Below are 21,630 nucleotides of genomic sequence, written 5' to 3'. Positions count from 1 at the left end.
GCTATGAATATGCCAGTGTGGTTGTGAATCGCAAAATACAACAGACTCTCCATGTAGAAGACAGAAGCAAAGCATTTATTCAGACACCAGAAAGCCAAATACCAACCAGCAAACCAAATCCACCATAGCAGCAAAGAAGTTAGTACACATTATCACTACATAGAGCAACTCTATCTCAAAGCCTCCCCGCCACCTTCCCACAAACACTCATAGCACAGCTAGCTTGCCTCCTCTCTCTTCCTCAGCTCTAACCTTACTTTCTCTAAGTTCCACTAACTTCCTTTGTGCTCCACCCTTTCCTGTTTTACTTGTTCAGCAAGCACCTCTCACCACATGTGACTTAAGCAGGTCTCATGAGTCTATTAATGGATGGGGAAGATCTTCACATTAAGCAAAAATACATTATCAATACAATCTGTAAATTAATTTAAATACTATCATTTTTATTATTTTAATACAGCCCAACCATGAATAATTAATTTTCTTCTTTTAATTCCTTTATTTCCATAAAGAGTGTTTTGTAGTATTCATATGTATCCCAAGTATGTTTTGGTAGGTGAATTTCTGGATATTATATACATTTTGTAGCTTTTTTTAATGAAATTTCTTTTTCTGTCTTTTCCTATGGAGGCTTGTCAGTAATGTACAGAAAGCTTGATGATTTTTATGGGCCTATTTTATATTTATTACTTTAGGGAAATTATTATTTCAATAACTTAGTTGGCTCTCAAGGAACTTCCAAATATCTGCAAATAACAGTGACTCTATTTCTTGTTTAGCTGTCTCTATTTTCTGAATTTCTTTGGCAATAGACATCTTCATCCACTTGGTCTTTCTGGTATGGTTTATCAGGTTAAAATTTTTGAGTGAGGGTAGCTAGATGGCAAAGTGAGTAAAGCACCAGCCCCGAGTCAGGAGGACCTGAGTTCAAATAGGGCCTCAGACATTTGACACATTTACTAGCTGTGTGACCATGGGTAAGTCACTTACCCCCAATTGACTTAACCTCCCCCCTCCAAAAATAAATTTTTTTTGAGTGGTTGCAGCTTTCTTCTAGGGCACTAACATTATGAAGCCTCATAAAAACAGCAAAATATAATTCACAAAATTTGTAGGACCTCCCCATCCACAGGAAACCACTTTTCACCTTAGATGTTATACTGGATCTCCTCTATGACAGCAGTGAATACCTTTGGTGACATTTGTCTCCCTGTTTCATGGCTCTCCTAATGTTTATTATCTGAAGGCCATCTAACAAGATTCTCTCTGTTTTCATATCTTACTTTTGTTTAAAAGTTTTGTTATTATAAACATTAATAAATGAACATTTCAATATGCAAAGAACATAAAAGATGATCGTCTATGCAATCTTAAACTTTCATAGTGTTAAAGTGTATATTAAATTTAACGACAATAAAACTTCCCAGCTTATCTATGTCCTCTTTTGAACTTCTCACTGCTTTCTTCTTTGTATTTTAAGATATTTCACTGAGGTTTTTTTCTTTTTCTGCATTACTATCACCAGTGTCCTCTTCCAACTCCAAACCCTCCTCTATAGGAGTTCTCCATTGTAACAAGTAAATATAGTTAAGGAAAAGAAATCATGAGCTAGGTCTGAAAAATTGATGTCCCACTCTGTATCTCTGTCCATCACCTTTCTGCCAAGCTGGGAAACATGCTTCATCATCAGTCTTACGGAATAATAATTGGTAATTGCATTGATCAGTGATGTGTTTTAAAATCATTTTCCTTTACACTACTATTATCATTGTGTAAACTGTCCTGGTCCTGCTCATTTCACTCTATATCAATTTAGAAAAATCTTTCCATGTTTCTCTGAGTCTATCATATTTATTATTGCTTACAGTGAGATATTCTGTTATATCCCTGTCTATGTGCAGTCACCAAATGATGGGCACCCACTTTATTTTCCAATAAAATGGACTGATATAAATGGTTTTGTATTGTCACACCTTTTGAGGCATTTTGAATGTTTTTGATGTGTGGATGGGAGATAGTTTTGGAAGAGAACTTTTAAGGCAACGTTTTGCTCCTTGAACAAAATGCTTTCCCATAATCAAAAGTCAAAGTCAGGCAAAAGTGGAAGAAGGTGCCTTGTGAGGTACTCACTTCCTGGACTGGACTTGATGTTTTTTATCAGGGCTATTACAATGGAGATTTTTAAATGGGACTTGGACTAATTAACATCCAAGTTTCCTTCCAATACAAGGTCCTATGATTTCCTTAATTAGATTATAATATCCCAGAAGGCAGAAACTCCTTGTGCTTCTCTGTATTTCCCACACCATCTAGCATGATAAGGGTTCATCAATAAATACTTGTGGATTAAAGTTAAACTTAGGGATCAGGGGAAGAAATCCTGACCTGGGAGATTGGTGAACTGGCTCAAATCTGTCTCTGACACTGATTGATCCCAGAGTGGGAGCTTGTTATGAGAGATATAGGTGGTAAAGGTATGGCTTAGAGGTCCTGCACTCTCATGAAACTTCCTTGTGGGACTGGAAGACCAACTTTGAACAGAAGAAAGTGTTGACAGCCCTTAAAACCAAGTGGTTGGTTTGGTTGTATACAAAAATTACTAATTATGTCAGTCATCTATGACAATGATGTGGAAGTTCAAGAAGCTATCTGGGTGCAGTACTTGGAAGATAAACAGATGAAGGATTTTGGATGGAAGGAAAATTGCCGGGGATTGGCCATAATTTCAGAGACCTACAAGATCAACTGGCTTCTTTAGACAGCTCCAGCCATAGTTTCAGGAAAATTGTCATTGCATCATTGGCCACTATTTCAAGAAAATAGTTATGTATGTCATGAGCTTGATTATTTAATTCTTGGTAACTGTGTTGGTGAAGAAGCTTTGCTACCTCAACCTTTGTGACTATAATAGCTAACTTTTGATTGTCTTTTATAAGTGCCTCCAAATTCCAGGACTTGGTGATGGCCTGTAATTCCATTATGTTCCAACCAAACATCTGAGCCAGATTGGTGAGGGAAAGATCATCTACCCCAAAGAACCTTCGATAATGACTCAGACAGGTCCTGAGCTGGGCTAAAACCCCAGAACTAGCAGAGACCTGTAGGGCCACCATCAAAGATTCCACTCCAATTATCCCCTGCAGGGCAGTCTTCTTCCTCTCAATGGCATCTACACAGATATGAGAAAAGTAATCCATCAAAGTCTGAGCCTTGACCACCCTCTGGTTTTTAAATGTCATAAGGACATTAGAAAAAGCTGCAGAGTCAGATACACCATTCATGAAAGAGATCAGGAATACCTGAGGATTAATTATACCTATCCTTTCCAGGTTCCATACAGATAGATTTGTATTTCTCGTATTACATGATCGGCCTCGGGGTGCAGAGATGGATTGTGTCTTCATTGCAATGAAGTAGACCTTCTTCCCCATATTGTGGAGCTCCACTGCTAGGCTGGTATGAATAGATTTAAAGCTGGCATTGAAAATAATGATGACAACATCAAAATGGTCACAATCTATCTCCTTCAGGTAAGTTGGTACCGATTCCATATATGTCTCAATATCTGGTAGGTTTTGAAACTCAGCTTCAAAGGGGATTGTGAAGACACCCCTGAAGGCAGAAAAACCTCCTGTGGTTACCTGAACAGTCGACATACACAGACTACAGATTAATGAATCACTCAGGGAATCATTTCCAATCACAGCTACTCTCAAGGGGCTAGTCTTCATTTGCATCCTCAATTTGGAAGATACTTCTTTTAATTGTCCCAGGACCACCCACTCTAGTATTTCAGACACGTGTACTTCAGAAATGAATCCTTGATGATTTTTCAGCTTGCACTGGGTTATTATTTCAGTGGAAAGTTGGTATAACATCTGCTCCACTGTGTGGCATATCTAGGAGAAAAGAGACATGATGGATGGAGACTGAGATAGGCACATGAGGGAAAGAAGAGGGATAGGAGAGGTGGATTTACTGGGAAGGAAAAGTCAGATCTTCCACAATTTCTAAAAATCTCAACTCCCTTATTTTCACACTTAACCTTCAATTCTGTGTTGGAAAAGAAGTGGGGTAGAGATAATCCAAACGTAACTTGTTTGGCTTGGTAGTGGTCAGATACACACATGCTCAGGTGGTGCTTCCCTTTAAATCAAGGGTTCTTAATATTTCTAGGGTTATACCCATTTTAGACAGAGAAGAATAAGGTGAGTTTTGAAATTCTACCCTGGAAAAAATGGAAAACTAAGAGTGGACCATATTTTGGGGGATTTTTTGGGGGGCGGGGCATGACAAATAGCTTCTCAATAATGTACTTTCCATTTAGATAAAGGAGAGAACCAAGATGTAAGGGTAAGACAATGGGGTAATAGTAACTGGTGGAATATCCATCAATCGTTGACACTTGAGGGCTAGCTTCCTAATCAGTGACTCTACCTTTGCAAAGATGGATCCATTGGCTCATTAGAACACTGATAAATACATGAGAAAATTGCAAAAGTGTATGCCAAACCTCTTTCTTAGTTGTCTCATTCTGAAGGTGAAATTGTAGCCATGGAGCTAGGAGAGAGAGAAAGAACAGAGTGAGTTTGAAGGTTTCCATCATTTGCCCATCTCATTAATAGGGAAAGGACTTTTTCGGGACATAGGAGGGCTCTCTGCGAAAAGAGAAGGCAGTCTGACCTGTTGCAAGTCATTATACTCTCTTGGGGGCTCAGCAGCTACAGAAAATAGCCCATCAATTTTATTTTTATTATTATTTCTTCTTAATTAATGTATTTATTTTTAGTTATCAACATTCACTTCCATAACTTTGAAATTTTCTCCCCCTCCCTCTCCCCTCCATCCCCAAGATGGCTGGCAATCTGATATAGGCACCACATATACATTCCTATTAAACATATTTTCACATTAGTCCTGTTGTATAGAAAAATTATAATGAACAGGAGAAACCATGAGAATGAAAAAACAACAAAAGAAAAACAGAAAAAAGTCTGCTTTGCTCTGCATTCAGACTCCATAGTACTTTCTGTGGATGTGGATGGCATTTTCATCATGAGTCCTTTAGAACTGTTTTAGGTACTTGCATTGCTGAGAAGGGCTAAGTGTATCAAAATCAGTCATCGCACACTGTGACTGTTACTGTGTACAATGTTCTCCTGGTTCTGCTCACTTCACTCAGCATCAGTTCACATAAGTCTTTCCATTACATTCATATACCACAACTTGTTCAGCCATTCCCCTATTAATGGGCATCTCCTCGATTTCTAGTTCTTGGCCACCACAAAGAGAGCTGCTATAAATATTTCTGTACATATGGGTCCTTTTCTCATTTTTATAATCTCTTTGGCATATAGCCCTAGAAGCACTATTGCTGGGCACGCACATTTTTATAGCCCTTTGGGCATAGTTCCAAATTGCTCTCCAGAATGGTTGGGTCAGCTCACAGCTCCACCAACAATGAACTAGTGTTCCAACTTTCCCACATCTTCTCCAACATTTATCATTTTCCTGCTTTGCCATGTTAGCCAATCTGATAGGTGTCATGTGATACCTCAGAGTTGTTTTCATTTGCATCTCTCTAATCAATAGTGATTTAGAGCATTTTTTCATATGACTATAGATAGCTTCAATTTCTTCCTCTGAAAACTGCCTGTTCCTATCCTTTGACCAGAAAATAGCCCATGAATTCAAGCTCACTTGCATCCCCACACTAGGAGCTGGGGAAACAAGAACTGTTTTAGGCTTCGGAGCTAGGCTTTTTCTTCTGTCAAACACAGATACTGAACTAGATGAACACTAATGTCCCTAAGATGCTATGGGTCATTCTCCTTACCTTTGAAACTTCTCATGGATTCCTCCAAGGCATCTATCTTTCCAGTGAATGCACACACTCTTTCTTCTAGGTCTTGGGATGCGGTGAACACGGTCAAGACCTGTTCTTTTTCCCACCTGAGGAGAAACAGGTCAATAGAGAACATGAGAAGGGCCTTCAGGAAAAATAGGAATGAAAGGTTCTGGCCAAATCCAGTTTTCCTCACTTCCAACTCAAAAACAGTTAGAAACACACAAAATAGATTCAAAAGATGAGAAACAAATTCCTATAGAATAATAGCCACACAGTTTAAAAAAAAATAAAGACTATATTACTGGTCCACATTCTACCTGCTCCCTACGACCACCTCAGATCAAACCATTAACTCTATCTTTCATCAAATGAAAAAATACACACCAAATTCAAAAGAATAAAAGGAAACCGTTGTTGGTCAGTCATGTCTGACTCTCTGTGACCCCATTTGCAGTTTTCTTAGCAAGGATACTGGAGTGGTTTGCCATTTCCTTCTCCAGCTCATTTTGCAGGTGAGGAGCTGCGGCAAAGAGGATTAAGTGACTTGCCCAGGGGCACACAGCTAGAGAGTGTTTGAGGCCAGATTTGAACTCAGGAAGATGAGTCTTCCTGACTTCAGGCTCAGCACCCTATCCATTGAGCCATCTACCTGCCCAATCATACGCTGAGAAAACTGAAAGATAAAACAAAATAGATGAATATTAACAAAAATATAAAATGTCTATATTAAAAAATCAAGAAATAGAGAATTTAAATAACCCAATCTCAGAAAAAGAAACTGAACAAGTCACAGACAGGCTTCCAAAGGGGGAAAAGCAACAGCAACAACAAAAATTTGGGCCCAGATAGACGTACAAGGAAGGGCTATCAAACGTTGAAAGACTAATTTCAATATTACATCAACTGCTTGCAAAAATCAGAAAATATAGTATCCTACCAAATGTGATAGAAACATTGTCTTGATACCTAACTCAGGGGGAGACAAAACAGAGGAAGAAAACTCTAACCAAATATATGCATGTGTATGTTTTTTTTCTTCTTATCTGATGGTCTCTTGGTATTGTCATTTATTCCCACAGCTACAACTACCATCTCTATTTAGATGATTCTAAAATCTTGATCTCTAGTTCTGACTCAGATGGGCATTTCCAACTGCCTAAAGGACCTATCTCTAACTGGATGTCACAGAAGGAAGCCCCTCAACCACAGCATGTCACTGGACCCAGAAGAACTACTTCCTTAGGTACTGAAAACCCTGGCAAACATGAATGCTGAAACAATGGTTTTGATAAAATCTTAGAGAACAGAAGAACTACTACATGATTGGAGAGTGTAAATGCCCCAGTTTTCAAAATCGGGAAGAGAAAGTAGCTTGTAATTTACAGCCAAATGAATTTAATTTCAATTCCTGGTCAAATTATAGAATGTATGATTCAAGTAATGCTTGGTGAACATCTAGAAAAGGAAAAGGTGTTAACGAGGAACCACCATGGCTTTACCAAGCACAAATAATAAGAAACTAATTTTATTTTAATTTTTCAATAGTCTACTAAACTGGTAGACAGAGGTAATGTATAGTTTAAAGATACTCTTAGCAAAATATTTCATAAAGTTTCTTATGCTATGCTTGTGAGAAAGATGGAAAAGATGTGGACTAGCTGGTAGTAGAATTAGATAAGATAGGTGGGGGGGGGGGGGGATGGAAATGAGGGTTTAACAATGTTACAGAGCAACCAAAAAAGCTAATGTAATCTTTGTATTTAATGAACATGAAAGAGAAATAGCTCCCAGGAGTAAGGAAGTGTTTGTCCCACTGTACTTTGTCCTGGTCAGTCTACATGTCTGGAGTATCATATTCAGTTCTCAGCACCACATTTTACAAAGGACACTGATAAACTGGACAGCGTCTAGAGGAGGGCAAGGTGAAACACACCTCAAGTTCATTCCATGTGGAGACCAGCTGATAGAAAGGAGAAACCTAGAGAAGACTCAGGGAGCATGTGATGCAGAATGGATTGCTTTGGCATATAGTGGGTCTTCCGTCACGGGGCATCTTCAAGCAAAGACTGGATTATTATGTGGCACTTTGCATAGGTCTCTTACATCCTTATATAATGTTGTACACATCAAGATTTTTTTACATCTTAACCCCTTATTAAATTGTAAACCCACTGGGACTGGGATTTTCTATCTCCTACAAAAACTATCCCAGTGTTCTGTACCTGTTAGACACTGAATAAATGTTTGGGAAATTTTTTAAAAAAACAGAAGTACAAATTCTTGTATTGAAGGTATTCTATCAGACTGACAAGGAGAAAAAAAAACTGACTTACTTATTGGATATCCACAAAAGAATGAGAGATAGAGAATACACACAGAGGAAAAAACCCAGCTAAGAACACCTACCTTTCTTCCAGTTGTTTTCTGATCTATGGAAGAGAGGGGAAAAAAAAATGTCAGTTTTTCTATAGCCATTCTCCACTGGATATGGAACAAATCCCTAGAGAGAGTAACAAAACTAATTTTTGTTTTTTTCCCCCAGGTGTTCCAGATGCTCACTCCACACCTACAAATCCCTGCAATTCTCAATATCATTAATTCCCTTTATGTTCTACTACCTCATGCTTCTGGCCACTGGAAATTCATCCAGTTGTATATTGTCATTGGTTCAATTTCAATTCATGTCTTCTTTCATGTCAGTTTCTATTCTGTAATACACCAATTATACTCACCATCTGGGGCACAGACGGTATATTCTCTTGTTTCTCACCTTAAGGATTTCACTTGGAGTCTTAGAAGCTCTCTCCTCCATTTTATTTATTAATTTTTCAAGATGAGATATTTTTTCAGAGACTTGGGTGACATGTTGCTCTTTCTTACAGGTGATGTCCTTCTCCAGCTCCTCCATTTGGGCCAAGAGGAGTTGTTCCTGCGTATCAAGGAACTCCCGGAACTGTTGATACTCAGACACAATCCTTAGTTTTTTGTCTTGGATTTGGTTCTGTAGAAATGAAGTGGAAAATGTTCTTTAGTCCAGAGCAGGAGTTCTTAATCTGGGGTCCATGGATGCCCCAAAGGTCAATAGATACAAATTTGGATTGGAAAAAAAGCCCCTACATCTTTATTTTGACCAATTCCTTACTGAATTTCTTGGATTATGAACGTAAGCAATGAGGCAAAGTATAATTACATTTCACCACAGTGCCAAAGGGGTACAGGGCCCAAAAAAGGTTAAAAACTCCTAATCTAGAGTCTCATTCCCATTGACCAAAAGGGAAAAAAGGATAGCATGATGATTCTTAGAATTTCACTCCTCCCGTTTCTTGCCTGGACTCTCAGTTTCAGGATTTGAGAATTTATGACATAGCGTCACATCGATCTATGGCATATAATTAACACGGTGCCTTCTGATCCATATAGTCTCAGGTCTTCTGCTTACTTTTCTATCATGTGAAACTTATGGAAAAGAAGGACCAGATTGGCCTTGAGTACTGTATGGAAGGGAGTGGTACAATAAAGTAGGAAGATGGGTATCAGTGGAAAGATGAGAAGCCATAAAAACATTCCCATGTCTATCTCCCCTAGGGTTTTCATTATTCTCTAGTTCTGCCATCTCATCCAAGCCCTTCACTGCCTTGGACCTATCCCTGATGGACCAGATTTTCTTATCAATAATAATTTTACAAGTGCATAGTATTCTTCAAAGAATTTAGAGCTCTATTACCTCATTTAAATTTACAACAGTCTTATAAGACAAGTGGGGGTGTCAAATAGGATTTCATCCCCATTTAACAAAGATGAAAATTAAGGAGAAGACAGATTAATTTGCATAAAGACATATAAGTAAAATTTGCATAAAGACACTTTCTTCACCCCTCTTTGATTATCTTAGGAACATGGGAAAGAGCACTTCTTCCATACCCTGGAGGGTCATATTCTTCTTTCCAGGTCTCTAAGCAAATAATCCAGAGACACTGGGCTCCTGAAAGACAGCACCACTTCTTTTGGGGGTGGGGGATGGGGAGAAGGAATCATGAGGTGCCTACCAGCAGTGCCTGGAACATATTGTTTTCCTTCAAATGCATAATTTTTTCTTTGGATTCCTTCAGACTTTCCAGCTCTCTCTGAATTTCATCCTGTAGAAAGGAGAGTTACTTTCCTACTGACAAAATGCAATTTCAACATCTCTTCATGAGAGGGTCATGGTATACAGAGCTAGAAAGTACCTTTGATAGCATACAAATAACATATAGGGGGCTAGTGATAGTGAAGCTCAAAAAAGAAAAATAAAGAAAATGCCATCAAGGAAGCACTGAAGAAAATGCACAGACGAGAACTGAGAGAAGTTCAGAGGGAGACACAGACAAGCAGGATGACTTAGGAACTAATCTGTTGAATTTATTATGTACAACTTGAAAAAAGAAGCTGAACACAAGAGAGATTCATCACTTCCCATGTAACCATTTTCCCTTCTTTGTATACAGAAATGTTCATGCAATTACTGGTGTTTATCAAATACAGAATAAAGACTAAAAATTTAAAAAAATAAATTGAGGCGACTGGACTAGATTATTGAAGGAGCTTCAGAGTGGTGACAGTTTATGAGTCTGAGCAAAAACTGACTAGTATGCTTCCAACACTCTCCATGGAGAAAGGGATTGAAATGCGATATGAAGATGGAGGAGAAGATGACCATGGTTAAATACAGGAAGAGGATAAGTAAAAAAGTTAGCAATTACATTAGGACAGCCTTAAAGCTTGACATAAGATTCAGAGTTAGTGATACAGACAGGGGCCAGATCACAGGCACTAATGAGATTACAGTATGCTCTTCCTTATGTTCCTTCACCCCTCCTGGCGTGTTCCTTACCTTTCCTCCCTCTCAGTACAATCCTCTATTTCCTTTGGGGCCATGTTCAATTCACTCCATGAAATCTTTCCAAAGCCCTCCCTAACTTAGCCCTTTTACCGTGGCTACTCTTTCTAAGAAAAATTACTTCATCATTACCATGAAAATAGTTTTCCTTCAAAACTCCACAGGGCTTTCAGATCCCATCACTGTCATAGAGAAAGTAACCACCCTTAGCCAGGAATTCCATTTTTCTAGACACAAAAGGAAGATATTATAGACTATTCCTAAAAGCTGTCCAGGGATGAAGAAAACCCCTGATTGAAGGCTTGTGAATGATGGGAAATTTTCTGCTGTTCTTTAAAATCTCTTCAGCTCTAATCTTAGTTCATTCCTGCCTTTTGTGAAGGCAGATGGCTGTTCATTGAATAAATCTTCAAAATGGAGTTCTCCAGGGGTTTGTTCTCTAAAAGTCTTAACCAAACTCGACCTGTACCCCTCTTTTGTACACCATCCCAGACTCCTCCTCCTCTCCTTTTCGACCACAAACTCCCCAAACACTATTCTTTCTATCACTGTTACCCACCTCTGTCCTTTCTGGTGACTAACTGACAGTAATAGTAATAGAATTATAAATTTAGAAGAATTCTGCAGGGTCCAGTGCTCTCATTTACAGGAATATAAAGGCTATATAGGTTACATAACTCATGCAAGGTCACATTGGAAGAGCCAGGATATTAACCCAGGTACTCTAAAGTGAAATGCAGAGTTCTTTTCAGAGCACCACACTGCCTGGGATATGTAGCATTGTGAGACAGTAGGGGATTTTGAGAGTGACAATCCTGGTGGGCACAGGACAACCAAACCACAGTTCTGTAGGTTAGCACAATGCCTGGTACACAGTAAATGCTCAACAAATACCTGCCCACTAACCTCTGATTGGAGGTACCATGACTACTGCATCCACCGGTTTCATTCTAGATCAATCTATCAAGGGGGAGAAAAGACCAGGGCAAATTTCTTACTTTGTAGGGCTGGGCAGCATCCTCTATTGGCAGGACAACATGAGTACTGTGCTCTCGGAGCTCCTTGCACACAAAGCACAAGAACCGCTCATCTGTTTCACAGTAGAAAAAGGTCTTTTCCCCATGCTGCTTGCAAAGTTGATAAAGCACTGATTGTTTGGAATCTTCTGACTGCTTATCAGCAAGTTCTAGGCTGAGCAGGCTGGGGACTAATTGTGAAAGCAGCCAATTGGGAGTGATGTTTTCCTTCTGAAAAGGCTTCTTACAAATTGGACAGGGCAGAGAGTCCTGGACTTGAGCTTCAGAGTAGTCACACAGTGCAGTGATACAGCCTCGGCAGAAACTGTGGCCACAGGGAATGCTGACTGGATCCTTCAAGTGCTCCATACAAATACTGCAGGTCAGTTCTTCCAAGAGGTTCTCTGGTAGGAGTCTGGCCGCCATGACCACTTTACTTCATCTATATTCTGCTTCCTAGACAGGGCAACGAGGTAAACAGGGTAAAAGAGAGAAATTCTGAAAATGAATTAGGGATTGAAATTATGGTTGGGGAAAGTTTGGATGAAAAGTGACTGAGCATGGAGTCAAATTTCTGGGTATTCAGACTAGGCTCATACACTGGATGATCTTGGAGGGACCTTACATGCCATCTAGTCCAACTCTCCCCGGGTGACACAGCCTGGCATAATAACAATGCAGATGATAATTGTCAAAATGCCTGTGTGGTTCTGTATCACAAAGAATACAAGAGTCTCCACAGAGAAGGTAGGAGAAGTAAACCATTTATTCAGACACCAGAGATCACATCCCACAAGCCATTTACCCAATTCATCACAGCAGCAAAGCATATAATATCACAGCATGGAGCCTCGCTGTCCCCAAACCTCTCAACCCCCTGGTGGGGTCTTCTCCAAAACAAACTCACTGCAGTTGTCACACTCTGTTCAGCTGCCAGAGGCTGACCTGTGTTACCTCAGCTACATATATCCATGACATCTCTCTCTCTCTCTCTCCCTCCCTCTCTCCTTCTCTCTCTCCCAGAATTTTCTGTGACACAATCTCTTTTTCTTGTCAGGAAGCTCCTCCCTCCACATGTAACTTGGGCTCCCTGTGACATAGGAGGCCACATGGCCTATTAATGGGTGGGAAGGATCTTCAACTCTAAATTGCTACTACTCACAGGTAGTAGGAAATAGCAGAACTGGGTCTGAACTCAGGTTCTCTGACTTGCTGTTGTACCAAACTTCTAGTCCCTCTCCTTCTCAAAAGGGGTTTAAGGGAATAGGTCTTGAGAAGATGTTTGGATAGGAGTTAGGTGGACAGGTCTAAACAGCCTTGAAGACTTAGAAGGTGTGATTCTATTCAACCTGGAGTGGTGCTGGATGGGATGAAGGGTGAAAATATTAACGTAGGTAGGTCATATATTGTGCACAGAAAAGATATTAAGGAGGGTTGATGTGACAGAATGATTAGTTATTATAAAAAGATCATTTTTAGCGGTGCACAGGGAAAAACAGGACTATATTTTGATTTCTGGAATGAGGTGTACTGGGTTCTCACCTTAGACTTGCACCAACTCTTTCAGGTTGTCTTAAATTCTTCTGAAATCTTGCTGAATTTTCCTGATTTCCTAAGAAGGGGAACAGACCACACAAGGCTGAAGGCTGAGGAGAACTTTCAGGCTCCCACTGGAGTAGGGTTCATAACTCTTTTTGTGTCATGGACCCATCTGGCAGTCTGGTGAAGGCCAAGGGCTCCTCAGAACAAGGTTGAATTGAAGGAAATGAAATGCTCAATTTCAGTTAGAGGTTAGTGAGAATAAACAGACATTTTTTTCCTTCCACCAAAATTCACAGATTTCCTGAAATGTACTGACAGATGGGTGGGGGAAGATTCCAGGTTAAGAACGTCTACACTGGAGAATCCAGGGAAGTCATTTAATCACTTTGAGTGTTACTAGTGATACAATTTTAAAAGTTACTAGCTATACAACTTTAAAAATCAGTAACAGACATAACTTACACGTCAGCAAAGTCTAGGCCTTTGTAAATGGGTGTGAAGTTCCAGACCCCTGTTCTAGGACACAGAGATAAGAAGCTCCAGTGCAGGATCCCCCCACCCTGTGTGAGAAGCTCACCAAAAACCAAAACAACCCCACCAAAAAAGACAAAACAACAACCCAAAAGAAGGGGATGTAAGGCCTCAGAGCAGGCATTTCCTGGTGTCCTTTCCTAAGGCCAAACAAGCCCACCTGACACCTATTACATTAACCATTTTTTTTCTTCAAGGTAACAGCATTTTCATTGGCCCTCCCCCAGGCCTGAAACTCTCTCCCTCCCCTCTCTGCCTTTTGGCTTCCCTAGTTTCTTTCGAGTCTCAAATAAAGTCAAACAGTCTGCCAGAATGCTTTCTCAGTCCTTTAAAATCTTACTGCCCTCCAGCAGAGACTACCCTCAGTTTATGGGGTCTTTGTCTTGTTTGTGCCTTGCCTCCCCCATCTGACTGTGGGCTCCTTGGGTGTGAGGACTGTTTTCTGCCTTTCCCTGCGTTCCCAGCGCTTAGCACACAGCTGGTACTTAATAAATGCTGACAGACACCAGGCAGCCTAGCCCTGGACCTCGACTAGGTTAATGCACTTTAGAATGAACAGTTTTTAGAGCCGGAATTCTAATCCGACCCTCATTTTATAGATAGGGAAACTGAGTAAATGCACAACGAATGAAAAAGCATTTATTAAACGCTGGCTTAGCACAAATATCAAAAAGATCGACAATCCCTGCCCTCAAAGAGTTTCCATCCTGGTGGGGAAGTTGACGCACACATACAAGGGGGCAGCGACCTCAAAAGGGAGTTTTGGTCCGAGGAGTCCCAGAGAAGGAAAGCGTTTTGCTGGTGACTACGTAGGTTCCCTGCCTCCAAAACCCGTGTTCTTTCCGTAAAGCCCCCCCACCCCACCCCCCATCAACACCAACCTCCCTGGACCCCGCTTGAGAACGTCTCACCTTGTCGGACCCAGAAGAGAAAGAGGGCAGGGCCAGGACGGGGGAGATGCGACCCCACGGAGTCCGCGGAGGGCTGGAGGAGCTGCAGGAGGCTGGAGGCTCAGGAAGGCAAGACTGCCCCACCCAAGAGGTCTTCCGGAAACTTGTTTACCACTTCCACTTTTCCTTTTGCAGGCAGTCTCAGGCCACTTGCGAGATCGATGACGCCCTTTCAATAATCGGCCAATCCGCAGAGCCTATCGGGGTCCCTTCCAATCCAGACCCCCAGGCGGCAGTTCTTTTAGACTTTGGAGATTTTTTGTTTGATCTTGAGGACTGGGAGCAGAATAAGATTAAGGGAACACATCTGGAAAGGTGGGTTGGAGATGGATTATGGAGAGTTTTAAACACTAGGATGAGTTGGGTTTTTCTTCCAGACTCAAAAGGGAGCCACTGTGAGCTTTGAGTAGGGGCGTGACCTATTGAGAACTGTGTCAGTCAGTTAACAGTGTCAGTAAACATTGATCAGGTGCCTACTATGTGCTAGGCACATACGAAACGCTGGGGCTAAGAAAGAAAGGTACAAGTCCCTGTTCTCAAGCAGTTCCCAGTCTGATGGGGGACACAATGTGCAAACAGTTATGTCCAGAGAAGCTATTAACAGAACAAATTGGAAATAACCAACCAAGGGAAGGCATTAGCCTTCAGGGGGATCTGGAAAGCGTTCTTTCAGAAGGTAAGATTTGAAATGGAACAGGAAGGAAACGAGGAGTCAGAGGGGAGGAGGGGGAGCATTCCAAGAATGAGAGAATAGCCACTGTAGGGAGGAATGTGGTTTTGGCAATTGTGTGGAGAATGGATTGGATGGGGAGAGACTGGAAGCAGGGAGATCAACTAGATGGCTGTTTTGATAGCCCAGGCAAGAGGTGAGAAGGTGTTATCAACAATCCAGCTAGCAGCTTCTGTGGAGGTATAAGATCCACCAACAACGAGCACCCAGAAAGCTGCCAACACAGGTCCTTTTGATCTGCTTTACTTAAGGAAAGCAACGTTAAGTGGTTAACAATCTTACTTTAATCCAGCATACAAATAGCATCCACCTAGTTCAGGGGGAAAAGCCAGCACCCAGTATTACAGACCAAGTACAATTCCTAGCTATCAACATCTGGGTGTATAGCTGTGGAGGTCATTAGAAGGGCTGGCCCAGAGTCACTCATCACTTCTGCTGCATCTCAGAGCTCTGAGTGAGAGTGCTAACCTTTGTGCTTATATATCCTATTCAGGGCAAGAGGGCCCTGACCTCACCCAGGCTGGGCCTGGAGAAGTTCCCCACCCCCAATATCACATCAGATACAAATCAGTAGCTCCCAATTTTCTCAACGCTGAGAAATACAAAAACATCCCACTTTATCTGCCCCATTCAAAGAAAGGCCAGAATCATTAAAGGTCAACAACAAAAAGTCCAATCTTAATTGCTATTACATAAGGGCCTGAGTTATTCCAATGGCTTTGAGAGTGGAGGGAAGGGGATAGGTATCAGAGCTGTAACTGGAAGAGAACTGATTAGATATGAAGGAGAAGTTTGGGGTACCTTGGAGGGACTGATGGGAAGAGTCAAGAATGACTCTAAATGTATGACGCTGGGTGACTAGAAGGATGCTGGCGCTCTTAACAGAAACAAGGAAGTTTGGAAGAAGGGATCGTTTTGGGGTTGGGGTACAAGGTGAATTCTCTTTTGGACATGTTGAATTTGAGAGGTTTGAAACACAGAAGAAGGAAGTCATACAACTGTGCTGCCTAGGTCCACTACAAAGCAGGGCTCTCTGAGGCATGCCAGTCCTTTGATTGCCCCCTCATTGACTCATTATCTCACTTCCCTCAGTATCTGTTGGAAGTCTTTCCTTCTCTCTGCAAGCCCCCTACAGCACTGCTTGTCCCTTCCTCTCAGCAGAGGACCTAGAGCAGAGGTTTTTAACCTTTTTGTGTCATGGATCCTTTTGGCATTTGGACAGACCCTATGGACCCCTTCTCAGAATAGTGTTTTTAAATGCATGAAGGAAAATATAGGATTGCAAGGTAACCAATTATAGTGAAATAGCTATAAAATACATTTTTAAGAAAGCTAGTTCACAGACTCCTGATTAAGGACCCCTGAGTCCAAGACATACACCTGAATGAAAAATTTGAGGCAGTCTCTCCTGAGTCCAAATTACCTCAACATCTTTGTATCAGTAAGGCAAGATTCATGACCTCAAATAAGACCATGAACACGCCTCTATAGTTCAGAATCTCAAAGTATAAGACATTCTCTAGGCAGATATCAGGGGAAGTATAACACTTATTAAGACACCAGAGGATCAAAACCAATAACCCCAATTAGACATAGCAGTAATTGTATTCCAAAACCAGTAAGTCCACCTTAATGCAACAAGGAAATTATAACATAGTATTATAGCAAAGAACCAAGTCATTCCCCCCTTTTGGGGCCTTCTGATAAACACTCACAAATCCCAACTGTCTGCTTGCTTGCATTATCTCCCCACTCAGTTCTCTGGTCTCCATACCTTTGTGGTGTCCACTCTCCACAGCTCTCTCTCATCTCTCCAAAGCTCTCTGAGTTCTGTAGCTCAGTAGTCTGCAGATAGATTATATTGGACTACTACTCCAAGATAAAGGATGCAAATTTATACGTACTTGTGTTGACACCTATTCAGGTGTACCAGTGGCTTGTCCTTATCAAAATGCAACCCACACCATATACCAAGATAAAGTCAAAATGGGTACATGATTTAGGAATAAAAGCTCATAGTATAAGCAATTTGGGAGAGCAGGGATAGTTTACCTGTCAGATTTATGGGAAAGGGAAGCATTCACAATCCAACAAGAGAGAGAGAACATTATAAAATGCAAAATGGATAATTTTGATTATGCTGAACTGAAAAGTTGTTGTATAAACAAAGCCAGTGCAACAAGATTAGGAGGGAAGCAGAAAATTGGGAGAAAATCTTTACAACCAATGTCTCTGATAAAGGCCTCATATCTCAAATATACAGGGAACTCAGCCCAATTTATAGGAATAAAAGTAATTTCCCAATTGAGAAATGGTCAAAGGATATGAACAGGCAGTTTTCAGAGGAAGAAATTAAAGATATGTATAGGCATATGAAAAAATGCTCTAAATCACTATTGTTTAGAGAAATGCAAATCAAAACAACTTTTAGGTACCACATAACTCCTGTCAGATTAGCTAACATGACAAAAGAGGAAAATGATCAATGCTGGGGAGGATGTGGGAAAATTGGAACATTAATACATTGTTGGTGGAGTTGTGAACAGATCCAACTATTTTGGAGAACAATTTGGAACTATACCCAAAGGGCTATAAAAATGTGTATATCCTTTTACCCAGCAATACTACTTCTAGGGCTGTATCCCAAGAGGTCATGCAAATGGGAAAAGGATCCAGATGTACAAATTATTTATAGCAGCTCTTTTTGTGGTAGGAAAGAATTGGAAATCAAGGGGATGCCCATCAATTGGGGAATAGCTGAACAAGTTGTGGTATATGAATGTAGTGGAATACTATTGTGCTATAAGAAATGGGGAAGAGGTCTACTTAGCACAGCAGCAGCCCTTCTTCTTCCACAGTGGTCAGCTACGACCTCCAACTCCCCAGCAACCGTGTTGAAGGGACCCACAGTTGTCACTGATCTTGCCATCACTTACTCCTGTGTGGGAGTCTTCCAATATGGGAAAGTGGAGATCATTACTAATGACCAAGGAAACAGGACCACCCCAAACTACGTCACCTTCACCGACACTGAACATTTAATTGGTGATGCCACAAAGAATCAAGTTGTAATGAACCCCACTGTGTGGCACAGATTAACAAATTAATGAAATAAAGCAGAGGCATCTCAAGGTGAAAGTGGGAAGGAAATTTTTTTATGATGCCGCGGGAAAGGGCAACTCAGGCACCTCTCAGTGTTAGAGTGTAATGGAGACAGAAAATTGGGGTTTTTCTATAGGTCCCTAACCGCAATTCCCCCTCCCAACCTCCTTCCTCTCAGCTTGAAGACATGGGCTTTAAGGGTACAATCTGGACGCAATAAATCTACCCGGTGACAATGGCAAAGAACAAATGGTATGGTTATTTTTGACAAGCACCATTCTTACATCTTAAGTGATAAATCTACCTCAGTGACAATGACAGTGGACAAATGGTTTGGTTATCTGTGACAAGCAGAAGCCAGTTGTTGGTTACCTCATCACATCTGTGGCAAACTAGCCTTTCCCACCACCCTTGCTTCTGCAATGGATGCCTCCCATCACCCTTACATCTGTGATGGATATCCCCCAGCACCCCTACATTTTGTCTCCCATCATTCTTCTACCTAACTGGTCTTGTACATCTACGTTGCACCTGGCTTTCCGGCTTTTCATCCATTCTTCTTCTGAGCCCAGGGTCCCTTATACTGGGCTCAATACACAGTAGGTGAGCATTCTGTGTCCTATCCTTGTTCTCGGGGGATCCTATGGTCACTAACTTGTCTTACAGAAAAAACTTAAGTAGAAAGCTGAAGTGTAGATTTCATGAGAGGCCTTAGTATCTTATTTATTCCTATTTATTCAATTTGTTCTTTTTATGAGAGGTCTTCACTAGTTCCACTCACTGCCAACCAGTTTTTGATGCCAAACGTCTAATTGGTCGGAGATTTGATGAAGCAGTTGTATAGTCAGACATGAAGCCTTGGCCTTGGTGAATGATGCAGGCAGGCCTAGGAATACAAAGGAGAGACCAAAAATTTCTATTCAGTAGAAGTATCTTCTATAGTCTTGACCAAGATGAAAGAAATTGCTGAAACTTACCTTGGGAAGACTGTCACAAATGCCATGGTCACAGTACCAGGCTATTTCAACGATTCCCAAGATCAGGCCACCAAAGATGCTGGAGCCATTGCTGGTCTCAATGTATCCCAAATCATTAGTGAGCCAACCGCTGCTGCTGTTGCTTATGGCTTAGACAAAAAGACTGGTACCGAGAGAAATATGTTGATCTTTGAGAGGTGGTACTTTCGATGTCTCCATTCTTACCATTGAAGATGGCATCTTTGAGGTCAAGTCCACAGCTGGGGACACCCACTTGGGTGGAGAGGACTTTGACAACAGAATGGTAAACCATTTCATTGCCGAGTTCAAGAGAAAACACAAGGAAGACATCAGTGAGAAGAAGAAGGCCAATCACCGTCTTCACACCACTCATGAATGTGCTAAGCATACCCTCTCTTCCAGTACCCAGGCCAGTATTGAGATTGACTCCCTCTATGAAGGTATGGACTTCTATACATCAATCACCCGAGCCTGTTTCGAAGAGCTGATTGCTGATCTCTTCCGTGGCACACTGGACCCTGTGCAAAAGGCCTTAAGAGATACTAAGCTAGATAAATCACAGATTCGTGACATCATCCTGGTGGGTGGTTCTCCTCGAATCCCCCAAATCCAGAATCTTCTGCAAGATTTCTTCAACGGCAAGTAACTCCACAAGACTATCAATCCTGATGAGGCTGTTGCTTATGGTGCAGCTGTCCAGGCTGCCATTTTGTCTGGAGATAAATCTGAGAATGTGCAGGACTTGCCGCTGTTGGATGTCACTCCTCTATCCCTTGGAATTGAGACTGCTGGTGGAATTATGAGCGTTCTGATAAAATGTAATACCACCATCCCCACCAAGCAGACACAGACCTTTGCCACCTACTCAGACAACCAGCCTGGTGTGCTTATTCAGGTTTATGAAGGTGAGAGAGCAATGACGGAGGATAACACCCTGCTTGACAAATTTGAGTTCCCCAGATTGAAATCACATTTGACATTGATGCAAACGGCATCCTCAATGTTTCTGCTGTGGATAAGAGCACAGGCAAGGAGAGCAAGATCACCATCACCAATGACAAAGGACGTCTGAGCAAAGAAGACATTGAGCGCATGGTCCAGGAGGCTGAGAAATACAAGGCTGAGGATGAGAAGCAGAGAGACAAGGTGTCTTCCAAGAATTCTCTTGAATCTTACGCTTTCAACATGAAGGCCGCCGTAGAGGATGAGAAACTGCAAGGCAAGACTGGGGATGAAGACAAACAGGAGATCCTTGACAAATGGAATGAAATAATCAACTGGCTGGATAAGAACCAGACTGCTGAGAAGGAAGAATCTGAGCATCAGCAGAAAGGACTGGAGAAGGTCTGCAACCCCATCATTGCTAAGCTGTACCAGAGTGCAGGGGGCATGCCAGGAGGCATGTCTGGTGGGTTCCCAGGGGGTGGAGCAGCCCCATCTGGAGGTGCTTCTTCTGGACCCACCATTGAAGAGGTCGACTAAACACACCAGAAGAAAGAGCATTCCACGCAGCTTTCCAAAAATTGAAGGACTCAAATTTGTAGCTAAGGCAGATGCAGTTTAAAAGTAACATTTAAGCTACTGTGTAAATCTGGGCATGCTGAATACTTGAATGTGTGCAGAGGGAGAAAAGTGAACAACATCGCACTTTATCAGTACTGTAAACGAGTGGAAATGCAATCCTTGTCCTGGAGAATAAAATCTATTTAAATTGGCACCATAAAAAAAAAGACATGGGGAAGATACAGACTTCATAATAACCTGGAAAGCCCTATATGATATGATGCTAAGTGAGCAGAGCAGAACCAGGAGAACATCGTACACAACCACAGATATATTGATTCAGTGATGCCTAACCCTGATAGACTTTGGATAGGTTTATCAAGCGGCATTCTAGTATTTTTACTTGCTTCTTGTTTACCAATCTGCTCCATTGACCAACTTTTCTATATTTTTAACCAATACAAAAGTATTTTGATTACTCCTCCCTTATAGCCTTTGTTTTGTTTTGAGCTTGAGATCTGGTACTGAGGCCTC

General features: G+C 41.3%; 1 protein-coding gene and 1 pseudogene across 3 annotated transcripts; one reads left to right on the top strand and one right to left on the bottom strand.

Moving 5' to 3' along the window:
• Positions 1-54: 54 nt before the first annotated feature.
• LOC118856711 lies at positions 55-14,874 on the bottom strand. Of its 3 annotated transcripts, XM_036767147.1 has the most exons (9): positions 14,725-14,874; positions 13,283-13,352; positions 11,723-12,196; positions 9,895-9,984; positions 8,619-8,849; positions 8,255-8,277; positions 5,837-5,952; positions 4,514-4,560; positions 55-3,899 (listed from the first exon to the last, which is right to left on the bottom strand). In XM_036767147.1, exons 3-9 carry the CDS (start codon positions 12,164-12,166, stop codon positions 2,742-2,744), a joined length of 2,109 nt encoding a protein of 702 aa, XP_036623042.1. In that variant the 5' UTR covers positions 12,167-12,196; positions 13,283-13,352; positions 14,725-14,874; the 3' UTR covers positions 55-2,741. The 3 variants fall into 3 exon arrangements, with proteins under 3 accessions (XP_036623042.1, XP_036623043.1, XP_036623044.1); XM_036767148.1 differs by lacking the exon at positions 13,283-13,352; XM_036767149.1 differs by lacking the exons at positions 13,283-13,352; positions 14,725-14,874 and adding an exon at positions 13,745-13,791.
• Positions 14,771-21,142, top strand: LOC118857981 (annotated as a pseudogene).
• Positions 21,143-21,630: the final 488 nt, after the last annotated feature.

Source organism: Trichosurus vulpecula, chromosome 7, assembly GCF_011100635.1.
Source record: "Trichosurus vulpecula isolate mTriVul1 chromosome 7, mTriVul1.pri, whole genome shotgun sequence".
NCBI classification, from domain to species: domain Eukaryota; kingdom Metazoa; phylum Chordata; class Mammalia; order Diprotodontia; family Phalangeridae; genus Trichosurus; species Trichosurus vulpecula.
The sequence above is the reverse complement of the archived record's forward strand: the minus strand, read 5'-3'. Positions and strand labels throughout refer to the sequence as shown.